The 13809-nt window shown below is 31.3% G+C and overlaps 1 protein-coding gene and 1 non-coding gene across 7 annotated transcripts in view; both read right to left on the reverse strand.

Annotated features, from left to right (window-relative positions):
* LNPK (lunapark, ER junction formation factor) overlaps positions 1-13809 on the reverse strand; it is a 78899-nt gene that overhangs the window by 36794 nt on the left and 28296 nt on the right. For 4 of the 6 annotated variants that reach the window (XR_004136730.2, XM_064484923.1, XM_031451694.2 and 1 more), the window contains 4 exons: positions 11449-11507; positions 6795-6835; positions 635-730; positions 500-551 (listed from right to left, as the gene is read on the reverse strand). Coding sequence is in view for 4 of the 6 variants with exons in the window: in XM_064484923.1 (XP_064340993.1) it covers positions 500-551; positions 635-730; positions 6795-6835; positions 11449-11507 (248 nt within the window). In the remaining 2 variants the exon portion in view is untranslated. The remainder of the gene's footprint in view (positions 1-499; positions 552-634; positions 731-6794; positions 6836-11448; positions 11508-13809) is intronic. The other 2 variants (XR_004136731.2, XM_031451695.2) reach the window with 1 other exon arrangement.
* Positions 2128-2206, reverse strand: TRNAG-UCC (transfer RNA glycine (anticodon UCC)). Its single transcript has one exon. It is a non-coding gene; the product is annotated as a tRNA-Gly (tRNA).

A 13809-nucleotide genomic window follows, 5' to 3' on the forward strand; every position in this document is an offset into this window, starting at 1 on the left:
ATATAATCTCAGAAAGAGTTAATGTTATCATGTAGAAGTAATTCAATTTTTTCCTCACTTCTAAACTATTTTATTTTCTTCCTAACTAAAAGTGTTATTTCAGAAACTCAAGTTTGACAAAAATTTTCATTAAATGCCTCTAAAATAAGTCATAAAAATGTAAAAATTTTCATAATAGCAGCTATCCCAGGAGATTCTTATTTAAAGAGGGTAAAAATCTTATAAAATATTGGTGAAATAACTTAAATTTCAAAAGACTAAAACCAGTTATATATTTAGTCTCAACAGGTAACATCTTTACTTACCAACATATTCTTTTAAAATCAAAATGAAATAAAATCATTGCCATCTGCTTTAAGTCATATCCTAAATTACCAAATACAAATTAACATAAAAGCACTCTACATAAGTTTTTATACACCTCTACCACACTTTTGAACTCACTTGGGTAAATATGGATCTTTCCAACAGCAGCAGCAGTTTCTACAAAGTTATTTACCTTGTCCAGGTCTTGCAGTTACAGCTGCTCCAGCAGACGGCGGCTCAAACTCCTATCAAATATAATACTGTTATTACAGTGACCTACTACTTTTATGCAATTTATAATAAAACAGTAGCGATATCACAGCCTCACCTTTGCTTTCTTTGAGTCTGGATCAAACCTTTCAAGAATTAATTTAGCCGTTTTGTAAGTTTCTTTTTCCATGACCTCTTCAAGCTGCAAACAAAACTTTCCATAAATTGTCACATATTAAAACACACATACACTACTTATTTTTATAAGTCTTATTCAAAAAGTATTTAAATACAAAGCTTAAAATAAACAGCACATAACATACCCAGATAGCATGAAAGACTTCCTACATTCAAATAATTAAAATCCGGATTTTTTAAATGGCTTCTAACCTCTAATATGTTACTTTTATTTAACAGCTTTACTGCAAGGAAATACCAAATATTGCTAATTGTTTACGTATAATGAGGAGAATAATTACATGCACCAACTTCAATAATGGAATGTGCAAAAATCTATCAGCTATCATTATTGGAAGTTATTAGACATGACAAGCAAATGACAGGCAATTCCTCAGATTTATTTCCTCATAGCACTTAATGCTATTAATTTAAAGAAGGTCGTTAGCCAAGAGCTTTACAAAATAAAATCTCTGTGCCAATTAACTGCTGTCAGCATCGATTTTAGATTATTTATTAGCAGAAGCAATTAGCTTGCTGCAAATGCAGTGAAAACTCACTAACTGGGAGAACAGCCATGCTCTCTCATGGAATTTGCTCAAATGACTTTAAAAGCTGAAGCTCCCTCTTTTTTATTTAGATTCATACAACTTTAGAAGGGAAAAACTGAACACAATAAGAATTTAAGTAAAAATTTTACTGAGCTCTATGCTCACACTAGGGATTGTAATTAAAGCATTCCATTATTATAGCATTTTATTTACAATGTACTTCAGTCACTTTATGGTTGAATATATGGGTTTAATTTAAAAAGTAATCACTAGTAAAATATCATTTTAGCAGTTACAGCCCAATATCAGAAAAAGCTTAACTTTAGAACAAGACAATCATAGTTGTGGCAAATAGCTAATGTATAGAATAAAAGACTTATGTAAAACTTGGAACAGGACCTTTTCCTTCTCATTGACCACTGATAGCCACTTAGATTCATTAAATATGCTTATTTCAAAGGACATTTATTTTAAAATGCAAAGAAGAGCACATTTACCAAGTTAAAATACAGCTTAAAATATACTGCCACAATAGTAGTTAATAGATTCCTCATTAAAACTCAATTTCACATTTAAGAAGTGCTTAGATGATTTATTAACCTTGGTTTAGTGAAATTAAAACATTTTTCTAATTATTTCAAAATTATGATAAATTCTCAAAACAAGCAAGTTTAATTTTCTTATGTAAAGAAACTGTAACATCACCTTAGAATTGGGGGGAAATTGGGGGTGGGGATAGAGATAAGGCATGATAGAATATATCCCCAAATCAACATAATCTACATGAAATATCAAAGAACTGAATCAATCCCTGATCTCTACAAATTAACTTAAAAAAATTTTTTTGGTGGGGGGAAGTAATTAGGTTTATTCATTTATTTTCAGAGGAGGTACTGGGGATTGAACCCAGGACCTCATGCATGGAAAGCATGCGCTCTACCACTTGAACTAAAACCCTCCCCCTTACAAATTAACTTTTGATGGTTTAGACCAGTTTTGTAACAAGACAACTTTATGTAATGATGGAAGTGGTTTATATCTGCACGATACAGCAGCTACTACTATATATGTGATAAGTGATCACTTAAAACATTGCTCGTGAAACTAAGGAACTGAACTGCAGCTACTTTTATTCCATTTTAAATAATGTAAATTTAAAAAGCTACATGAGGTTAGTGGCTACAGATTTGGACAGCATAATTCTACAGTAAGGCTATTGCTAGGTTTAAAAGGAAGATTAGATACAACTGTGATCTTTAAAACAACACACAAAACTCAAAACCAAAATGCCACTTTTACCAAACAACTGCAATTCCTAGTACATCATTCAGCAAGTATTCATGCTTATGTATATGTACATGTAAAGTAACTTAAAATCATTTTAAAAAGCAAAAGATAAATATCCATTCTCTCTTTCTTTTGCATTTACTTCTAAAATTTTTTCCCATAATAGCTTAACACATTTCTCCTACAACATTTTAAGTAAATAATATGTTTTATAGACATCTGATCAGTGGGAAGAACATGAACATGAAACTCTGAAGTCAGAAAAGATCTGGGTTCAAAGGACATCTCCATTCTTAATTAGCTGTAGAAAGACTTTGAGCAAGTCTGTTAGCCTTAGTTTCTCCTTTTGTAGAGCAGAAACATTAACACTGTCTCATAACACTGTTGTGCAATTTAAATAATGCAGGAGAGTCTACAATAGTACCTAACACAAAGACACAAAATCGTCAATGATACTTAAATTATTCAGAATGAGTCTGAAACAGTCTTTTCAAATATCCAACATATTAATCCATCCCAGGATTCAGGAATGAAAAAGTGAATTCTCAGAATTCCCTAAATTGTAAGTTATTCTGTATACTTCATAATATTTTATATATTTTAAACAAGAAGGAATGATATAACAAAGAGTGAGTTGTTTTCTTGTGATATTGTTATACTAAAAGTTTCAGAGATTTTTATTTAAAAAAGAGAATCATAAACACATGGTTGCTTATTTATTATGAATCAACATTATTTTGACAAGATTATATATTTTGAGAACATACAAAAATTACTTCTACCTGATACAGAATTTCATTATAGAGAAATGAAAAGGACACTAACATAAATGTCAATTTTTTTTAATTTTGAAAGATAATTCTATAATATTTAAATTATAATTCTTGAAATAAAATTTTAAAACACACAAAGCATTAATTGCCCTATCCAATATTCATGATCCTTGTTTCATAACAAGTATTCCAGATATAGAAAAACTTCTTTCATTTTGCATTGACTTGGATCAAATTATTAAGGGTGTGCCCCAAAACATCCTCAACTCAGAGTTAGGTACATGCTGTGCCATTTAAATTCATATTTTTATAATGATAAATACATAAAAATATTGTCTCATTTCCCTGATTTTGGTTTTGCTTATGAAAGCAATATTGTTTTGACTAATTCAGATTTTAAATCATTTTCTGATTTCATATGAGTATTCCACAGTAATAGTAATCTCTCTCTCTGCATTTCTTCTGTTAAAGTGGTTACAAAGATCTGTAGCCTACAGTGAATATTCAAACACTGGAAAATGCCCGCAAACATTATTGGGTAATATAAAAATGTAACATTTGAAACTTCTAGTGAGGCTAACAGCCCTACATAGAATCACTTGATGCAACTGCCAATTGTAGGACTTCTTTTGCTTCCAAAATTTATTTCATGGACTATCACTCACAGGATTTTGTATACAGAATACTCTGTATATAAACTCATTAATATTTATCTGTAAGAATAACTCACCATCATTAAGAGAAAGGGCCTATAAAACATATTTATAACATGGCCACAAAAGGAAGACTGCCTGATTAGATTGTACCACTTCTCTTCTCTATGTCCTATCCTGTTCCCTGAAATGTCCACATTAACCTACAGCTCAGCATGTCAAGATATCTTGCTCTTGCTTTCAATGACATTAGTGGATTCTTTTGAACCAGTAACATTTGTAGTGATTGTTAAGCTTAAATTCTCAGAGAATTATAATACTTCCTTCCATGTTCCCAATTTCTCAACTGATCGAGAGAATTTCCTGAGAAATGCCAGAAAAGAATCACCATATAGAAATACCTGTATTATTCTGGAAAAAGCACAGCACTTTCATGAAGCCACTTCGAGAGGTCATTTTGACTCATGTTTTGATGGATTTTGACTTAAGATCACAAAATATGTGACTGGCAGAAAGTACACATCCAAACTTGGGAAGGTTTTTTAGGTAACTAAAGATTAATTCCTGGCTTTATTTTAATAAGTAAATTACATTACTTACACTAAGTTCTTAGATTTAAAACGTCGTTACTCATTTTCCCTTTCTAAGTAATTTAACTTTTTAATCAGTTGATGATTCATATTTATTGTTACAAATTACTTCCACACGTTACAAATTACATTACAAATCTATCCAGATTAAAGAGATGCAACCTTGAGGAAACCACCTTTAATAAAACGTCAAGTAGTAAATACAATTTATATTAATTTTTTTAGTGAAAGAGAAGGGTTAGGAGTTGGCTAATTTTAAACCAATAGTTATTTTTTTTTCTGCCAGCATTTTTAATATAAATGTGGAGTTAAACACCAATGAACATCAGTTTTGATTACATTTTGCTTTTGCTCCAAAGTAATGTCCCTTCTTTTTCCTCTCATTACCAGAACAATCATTAGCAAGCATTGCTCCTTATAAATTCACTCTTAATACTTATTGTTCTAAACAAAGTGTAAAACTACTCAAACAAAGCAGGTCTGTTAAGGACTTGAGCAATAAAGGCCAGGGAACAGCTCCCAACAGCAACAGTTCTTTAACTAACAATCAAGTCAAAGCAAACTGTGTTCCCTAATTAATGAAATGAGTTAGGGCTGCCAACTTATTTTTCTTTAATCATAGTGCAAGAGAAATGTCATGCTGAACTAGTCTGTAATATTTTTGCCTCACGAACCATTTAGATACACAAAACTATTGAACCCTGAACTGAATTTTCCAACTGTCAGACCTAGACGGAGCATCTTTTATGCTGTGATTCCATCAAGGGCTATTAAAGAATAGCGTGGTTTGCCCTTTCACAGAATTTTCCAAGTCTGCTCTGTTACTCTACTGAGAGTTTTTCCCCAATCATGTGTTCTCCAAGATTCTGTCTTCTGGTCATATGATGCCACTAACATTGATTCAGCTTCTCATCACTTAGAATTTTTTCTCCTTATTTTTTTCCTTTTTTTTTTTTTTTTTTTTTCCTTTTTCTTTTTCCTTTTGTCTCCCCTCTTTGTATTTTCTACTTTAATCAACATTTCTCCCTTTTGGTACAAGTAGGGCTTGGCTCTGATCAACACTACCAGCTCTTCTTTTTATTGCATTGGCAAACTAATCATATCACAACTTTCATATCATTGAGAACCATCAGTATTTCCTCATTTTGAATTTCTGGCTGTTCCACAATTTACAGAATGCCAGAAATATAATAAGATACAATGGGAATATTTCTATGTTTCAATTTAGAACCATCAAAAATGGCAATGCAATTTGGTAAATACCTCACAGAACACTGAAGAGGGATCAAACAAAATGGATAATTTCAAAATTAAAGTTCCTTTATTTATTCAGGTACTTAACTCCCTCAAGACTAGTGTCTTGTCTTACCAATTCATGTAATTTTTAACATTAATCTTAACATTCATAACTTTTATTAGTTTCATACTTGTTACTTATTACATGTTAGATTAAAATACACTGAATTAATTTTGCATCTGATTAAATTTAATTAAATAAGTTTCCATGTAACATACTGCTATCAATTATCATTTTTATATCTCAAAAATATATGAAAAAAGTATCAGTAAATTCAAGCCAAACACCAAGTTCAATTCACTTATTAAAACTATTATATACCAACCTCTAAATATCTAGAGTCCTTCCTCTCTTACTCTTGGCCCTCCTCTTTCCAGCACATCTGAAGGACGCATTTAATGGCTCCACAATACATGCCCATGTGATCAGAATTACTGATAGAAAATGGGAAAAAACAAAGAAAAACTATTCTCTCTTCCTCTCTCTCCACCCCCTCTTCTTCAGCCAGGGCTGTTTTTGTTTTTGTTTTTCATGTTAAATTTGTCTTTTACAACCTGTCTTCCTGATTCCCTCTCTCATAGCCTTATCGTGTCAAGAGAATCTGAGAACTGACATATGTTTGGCCCTTTTGGGGCTCTATTAATCAATCTAGATATCTACCTTTTTACCCCTCTACCTCATTTATTAGTCCCCCAATATGATTCATTTACTTACTTCTCAGCTTCCAACTGACATGGACTCTCAGAATCTCAAAAGTCCATCTAACTACTTTTTCCTGTCAATCATTATTACCTAGCAAAAATATTCATAATTTAGCTTCACCATTAAATTGCTATCTAAAAGCACACTTGTTCCTTGGAAAGTCATTACTTACAACATATAAGTATTAATTATTCAGTTCTTAATTTATTAGTTTTATATAAATTAACTTTAAATAAAAGTTAACTTACTATTTTTTTCTTCTGTGATTTTAAATCATCCAATGCTTCATCTAGAAAACAAGATTTAAATGAAAACTAAATCAGATATTAAGATACTTAGATACAAGAAAAAAAAATCATGCCAAATGATATACATTAAGCAACTGCAAGAAAACTTTCTCATTTAAGGATTTCTCACTGACTTGTACAGACAAAAATTATCTCAATCTTTATCCATATAAATTTCATATATTTCCCTATATTATATTTTATAAGCTCAGTAGGGGGAAAATGGCTTTACATAGAATAAAACACCTTTCCAAATTAAAAAAAAATATATATATATACATACACTTAAAATGTTTTCATAAACATTACTTTTTATTATTTCTCCTCCCTTTCAACATCCCACCCACATTAATTTACAGAATTAAAACCAAGTATCTTTTTATACATTGGTAATAAAAATGTTCTCTCTTTGTTTATAAGGAAAGAAGTACATATTTTATTAAGTTATTCAACCTTCAAGATATTGAGCACTAATAAAAAAATCTTTGAAAATCTGTAGTATTATACCTAAGGAGGGACTTGGAAAGGAAAGTAATACTACTTCCTTTTCAAAATTAAAATTTCCAAGATTTGACTGCTTAGTTAGGTTGCATTGGTGGAACATGAAGAATCACTTCAAAGGATATCATTTATGAATGTCAATATCTGCTTTACAAATTTATTTTAGGTTTCTAGTTATCTCTAGAAATAATTAACTGGTATAAATAGGAATACTATTCTGGCTGGAAAGAAGAAAGACTTATAACTTAATTTAAACCTTTTACCAAATAGAATTTAAATAACTGTTCTTAATGTTTAATTAAATTTACAAATAAAACTGTTATCTCGTCACTGAAGTTCTGGAGTAGCAAACATCTGAACATCCAATTCAAAACATATTATTTACGTAAAAATCCAAAGAAATACAAGCTTATAAAAAGATGATTTTACTATACTTTTTTCCAAAAGGTATCAAGTAGTCTTTAATGTACTAGCAGACTTATTAAAGGGAGAAAAAAATCTGCTGACATCTTTAAAGAGAATAGTCATCTTGAGTTGGATAAGATCAAGCTAAATATCTATGGCAAACTATTTTAATGCAGAGATCAGCAAACTTTTTCTGTAAAGAGCCAGACAGTGAATATTTTAAGCTTTATGGGCCAAAAGGCAAAACTGAGTCAGTACTTTCAAAGCAAAAGAGTAAACAAATTTCCACAAAACTTTTATTGACCAAATTCAAATATAGTAATAATTGAGTTCAATTTTTGTAACATAGGTCTGGCAATGAAAAGAATGGAATTATTTTTTTTTGGGTGGGGGATAACACTTCACTTGATTGAGATTCACAGTTAGTGTTTCCTATCAACAAAACTGACTGCAAATGTTAATCTGTTTATCTGTAATGAGATTTCATAATTTTATTTTTGAAAATTTTTTTCACACAGATAAGTGCTGCTAAATATTGAAATCAATCCACAAGCACATATTTTAATTAAGCTTATTCACTTTGCGAAAAGCATTTAGAAAATTCTTTAGACTCTTCTCTTGATATCTGCCTTTTATCATGTCACTGCAAATTAATCATTTCCAGTTAAATGGATTTTGAAACCTGGAAATTTCCTGCGTACTTACATGGGGTCTGAAAAACACTGATGGAAATGTAGTTTGAGCACAGATAATGCACTTGCTACAAATGTGTGTCGAATGGAGATCTTGCTTCTTAATTTTTCATAGCACTTCTTGAAAAATTACTTTTTGTCATTACAATATTATTTGTTTTCTAAATCACTTTACAACAGTATAGATTTCACATATAAGGACTGTTTTGTCTTGTAATCTTAGATTAAATTCATTAAGAACTATTATCAAGTCTGCAGCAAAAGCTGATTTCCAAAACCAGTTCAACTCATAGTGACTGAAGGTGGTTCTTGTCACTCAGAAACATTTCAATCTGGGCTCTGAACTCAAAATATCACAATAAAACTTTACTACTACTAATCCATCCAACTGCCATGCAGGTCAAGATTTTAAGCTTCTATTTCTGATAAAAGTTGGCATAACTGATGATGATTAAGTCCATAAAAGCAAATGAACTTCCCCACTGAAACTGCTAGTTCAATAACACATGATAGGTTCAAGTATGCTCTGCAAGTATCTCTTGTTGAATAACATAGTGGATAATAACACTTACAGTTTCGTGGGCTTTGAATTAATCCAAGTAAGCCTTTTTCTGTTTCACACATACTCTTACCACATAGTTGTAAATACATCTTAGCAGATTCCACTTCAGGTTGTACTGAATTAGTGTTTTCTCAACTTCTTTGAAAATATTCTCTCCCAGAATGTTCTACACAGACTGTTTCTAAAAGCTAATTCTTCAGTCACATCAAGTTCAATATTGACATATCAAGTTCAGTATTGACACCTCAAAAAACTACAATTGAGTGATATCAATAACATCTGTCAACTCAACAAAAGCCAGTGACAATCACTTGAAATCATTTGTCTTGTTTTTAAATTAACTATATTGCTTCCGATGTTCTTAACTCTTCAAGCAGTTGTTCTTGCCAAAAAGGCTAATGGCCAAGCAATGTTTTCTCTAAACACATTTCTTCAGTTGCTGTCATTACACAATTAACTCACCATTGATAAATGTATTTCTTTGCTTCACAAATAAGCCACTCAGATAGTTAACTTTGCTTGAAACTCCATTTTCACTTTTTATTTTTATGGAGAAATTCTGCTATGATGAGATATTCCATTTTAAATGTTCTAATTTTTCTGACCATACCTTTTCTGTGTGTTGGGGATATCATGATGAGAACTTAGCATAGTAATGCCAATGTATATTTGAATTCTTCTAGTACATTTATAATGTCATTGCACAATAAGCACAATGCTTCATGATTTGGTAATAAAATAGTCCACACTCCATTGTGCTCTAAAAGTACAACATTTGAAGTCCAATTTTCCCTTGTTTTCACATGATAAGCATGTACTGGTAATAGTAAATAAAACTGTCACAATATAGCAATATACAAGGCACCTGAAATGCTGTCAATTTATAACTGTGTCACTATGATTTGTTGTGCATCCTGCAAAAGTCTGAAGTGTTGAGAATACCATACAGCCTGTCACAACTACTCAATTGTACCATTATAGAATGAAAACAGCTATAGACAACATATAAATGAATGGGCATGTCTGTGTTTCAATAAAACAGAAATTTGAACTTCATAAAATTTAACATGTCACAAAATATTATTCTTTTGAAATTTTTCAATGTTAAAAGTGTAAAAACCATTATTAGATCATAAGCTATATAAGGTGGTGGGCAGGACTTGGCTCACAGACTGGAATTTGCCAACCCTTACTTTACTCTATATTAGGTCCAACTTGTAAGACAAAGTAAATACAACTAACAGAGAACAAAAAGCAAGGACACAACCAATAGCTTCAGGCTTAAAAAAAAAAAAAAAATATATATACACACACACACACACACATACATATATGGTACCTAACTTTATATGCTAAAAAAAAAGTTTAAGACTGCAAGACAATGTCTAATGAAGTCTATTTTATGTACATGCAATAGCTATTCAAATGAATTCATAAAAATTTTTTTAAAATGAAAGGATCCATGAAATAAATTTTTAAAGCAAAAAGCTCCTTTATAAATAACAAAATCCCACTGTATAGCACATGGAACTATATTCAATATATTGTAATAGCCTATAATGAAAATTGAATATATATATATATGTATAAGTGAATCCTATGCTGTACACCAGAAATTAACATATTGTAAACCAACTATACTCCAATTTAAAAAAACCCTTTATATAATAAGTAAGTCCTGATGTGCCTACTTGTAAGTTAAACTATTCACACATTTTCCTTAGAGAAGTGTTTCCAAGGGCTCTTTTAAAATAGTTTCTTATATTTTTTACTATTTTGTTAGTTCCATGAGGTCAGAGGGCATATTTGTTTTAAACTGTCTTCCCAGCATCTACTATATTACTAAATATCACTGGAAACAATACAATAAGTTCAATTTCCCTAATCTGATTAAAAGTATCAATAGTTTCTAGAACCACAGCAAACACACTTAAAGGTAAAAATTAGAAGCTTTTCCAACAAAATCTCCTGATTCCACTTCAATTCAATATTATACTAAGTCCTAACCCATTAAATAAGGCAAGAAAAATGTAAAAGGCAAGAAAAATAAAAAAAGAATAGGAATTGGAAAAAAAAAGTCAGTAGTATCAGCCCACATGTGTTTAACACTTTGCAACTTTCATACACTTTCACATATAATTTCATTTAATATTCGTAACGGTCCTGCCAAAACAAATATTTCTGTATTCATTCTATAAACTAGGAAACTGAGGTTCAGAGAACTTAAACTTATTTGCAGGACAAAACAGGCATGATAGAAATAACACAAATGAAAAATAGAACCAATTCGATCATTCATAATCCTTCTTATGCTTTACAGTAAACAACTCTTCAATATTTACCATATTGTCATTTCAATATACCATTTCACAACCTTTCATTTCAACTACAAACCAATGTATCGTAAGACGGGTTTTTTTAAATGTATCTATAAAAATTTAGAAATTAAACTTACTATTTCTTTCTGTTCTCTTGGAAAAGAAGAAAATAAGCACTGTTCTTATGCTCCAGATACTACAGAGGAAGCAAAATTCAGAAACAAAAACCGTAATTAGGATGCATGAATTAGAAGCCATATAAATGAAAACAAATACACATTTCCAATTAGAGTTAGGTACACTGTTTCCCTTTACTTTTTGAAAATTAAAAGCACTCCTTTCTTTCAGAAGCCACCAGAAGTACACTTGTGCTTTCAAAGGAGTTCTCAATCTAAACTCCACAGATCTCCTGAGAGTCCCCCTAAATTGCAAAATTGCTTTTGTGTACGAAAGTGCATTTCTCTGGAGAGACCACTGCCTTTATCATTCTCAAAGGGGGTCTATGAATCCCTCAAAAGATTAAGAACAGATTATAAAATTCCTTCTTACTAGGTAAGCATCAACTCCAAAAATTTATCTATTCTTATGTGTTAGGGAAAAACATGTTTTACAAATCAAGAGCATTATACAAATGTAAGCTGCTACTCCTTCCCAGTTATTTAACATTAGAGGGATCTTTTCTACTAAACAGAATAAGCTATCTGGAAAAAAATAAAACCTTACTCTTAAAGAAATAAAAGAATGATCCTAAACAAAAACTTATCCAGATCATCTCTTAAATTCAATGTAAATAAACCAAAATTCCTTTCTCCATAGAACATGGCAGAATAAGTATACAAACATTATCATTTTATAAAAGAAATACATTGTATCTAAATATAAATTCAGATAATAAGTATGAAATTAGTTTTTCACTCTGAAATATATCATTGCTATTCCTAGGAGTCAGCCTGCAAGGTCATCACCAGTGAACCCTGTCTCCTGGTATTCACAGATTTGTATAGTCCTGTCTCACCAGTGTTGGTCAGTGTGACCAACAGCATATGGCAGAAGTGACAGTATATCACTTCAAAATTAGGTTATAAAAGACTGCAGCTTCCATCTCAGGCTTCCTCTTCCTCTTGTTATCTTTCTCTCTCTTGGATTACTTGCTGTGAGAGAAGCCAACTGGTATGGCATGAGGACATTCAGAAAACTCTACAGAAAAGCCCATTTGGAGAGAAACAGAGGTCTCCGGCAAACAGCCAGTGAGGAGCTGAGGCTTGCAAACGACTACATGTGTGAGCTTATTAGAAGTAAATTCTCCAGCATTAGTTAAGACTTGAGATGATGGTAGCCAGCCAATAGCTTAACTACAATTTATATATGAAAAAAGACCCTGAGCCAGAACCATCCTACTAAGCTGCTTCCACATTCCTGCCCCTTAAGAATTGTGAGAGATAATAAACATTTGTTGTTTTTAAGCTACAAAGTTCTGGGGCAATTTGTTACACAGCAATAGATAACTCATACATTGTTTTTTATATTGTGATGATTTACTTTTATAATATGAAAACATGAAATAACCAGCACCAGATTCCTACATGGTACATGGACAACCACCTAAGGACTAGAAGAGAAAAAAAAAAAAAAAAGATACTGAGCATTGTCCTTATCAAGGGAAAGGAGGTAAGAAAAAGGTTAAGGACACTGCTCATAACCCTCAAAGACCCTGCAGCAGTAGAAAAGTCCCATAATATTTCCCCACTGCAAACTCCCTGAAACAGTGGCAAGCAGAGAGAGATGATTTAGGAAAAAAGTATAGGGAAAGAGAACTGAGGACACGAGAGAAGGAACTGCAGAGATGATGACTAAAATTCTGAAGGAAATCAGTAAATTTTCTTAAATGGTAGACACTGTTTTTAAAGCACATATAATTGTCAAAGCATAAAAACTACAAGAATGGAAATATACTTCCTTGCTTTAAAATAAAACTCATTAGTCCCCCTTTGTGGACAACAAATTCTTATTCTGGTTTTTATCAGAACTACTGGTGGAGAAAATGAACTATCAAATAATACACATTTCCAAGTGTCAAGTCTTCAAGACTTTAAAAGGTAGAACAACAGAATTAGTTATTCTTTAAGGCTAAATTAAATGAAATTCTTTTAAATAAAGAATTCCTTAAAATAAAATTTAGGGAAGAATTAAAGTATTTCAGAAACATATTTTAGTTATCCCAACAAAGGTTTTGCTACCATCAAAATTTAGCAACATATTTGTGACAATATTAAAGATATTATTATTGACTCTTGCTTTAACAATGGTGGCATAATCTCCATTACCCCTTTCTCTTCTTAGAAATCATTCAAACAGCAAGAAGACAAAGACAAAAAGAGAAATTCTTTTTCTGATAAAATTAAGATAAGCTAAAACCCAACCCTCAAAATATGTGGAAGGGCTCCCAAAATCAATGGAGATGATGCAGGCACTCAAAAGAGTAAAAGCAGGGAAGGAAA

The sequence above is a fragment of the Camelus dromedarius genome, chromosome 4 (genome assembly GCF_036321535.1).
Source record: "Camelus dromedarius isolate mCamDro1 chromosome 4, mCamDro1.pat, whole genome shotgun sequence".
In the NCBI taxonomy this organism is placed as follows: Eukaryota; Metazoa; Chordata; class Mammalia; order Artiodactyla; family Camelidae; genus Camelus; species Camelus dromedarius.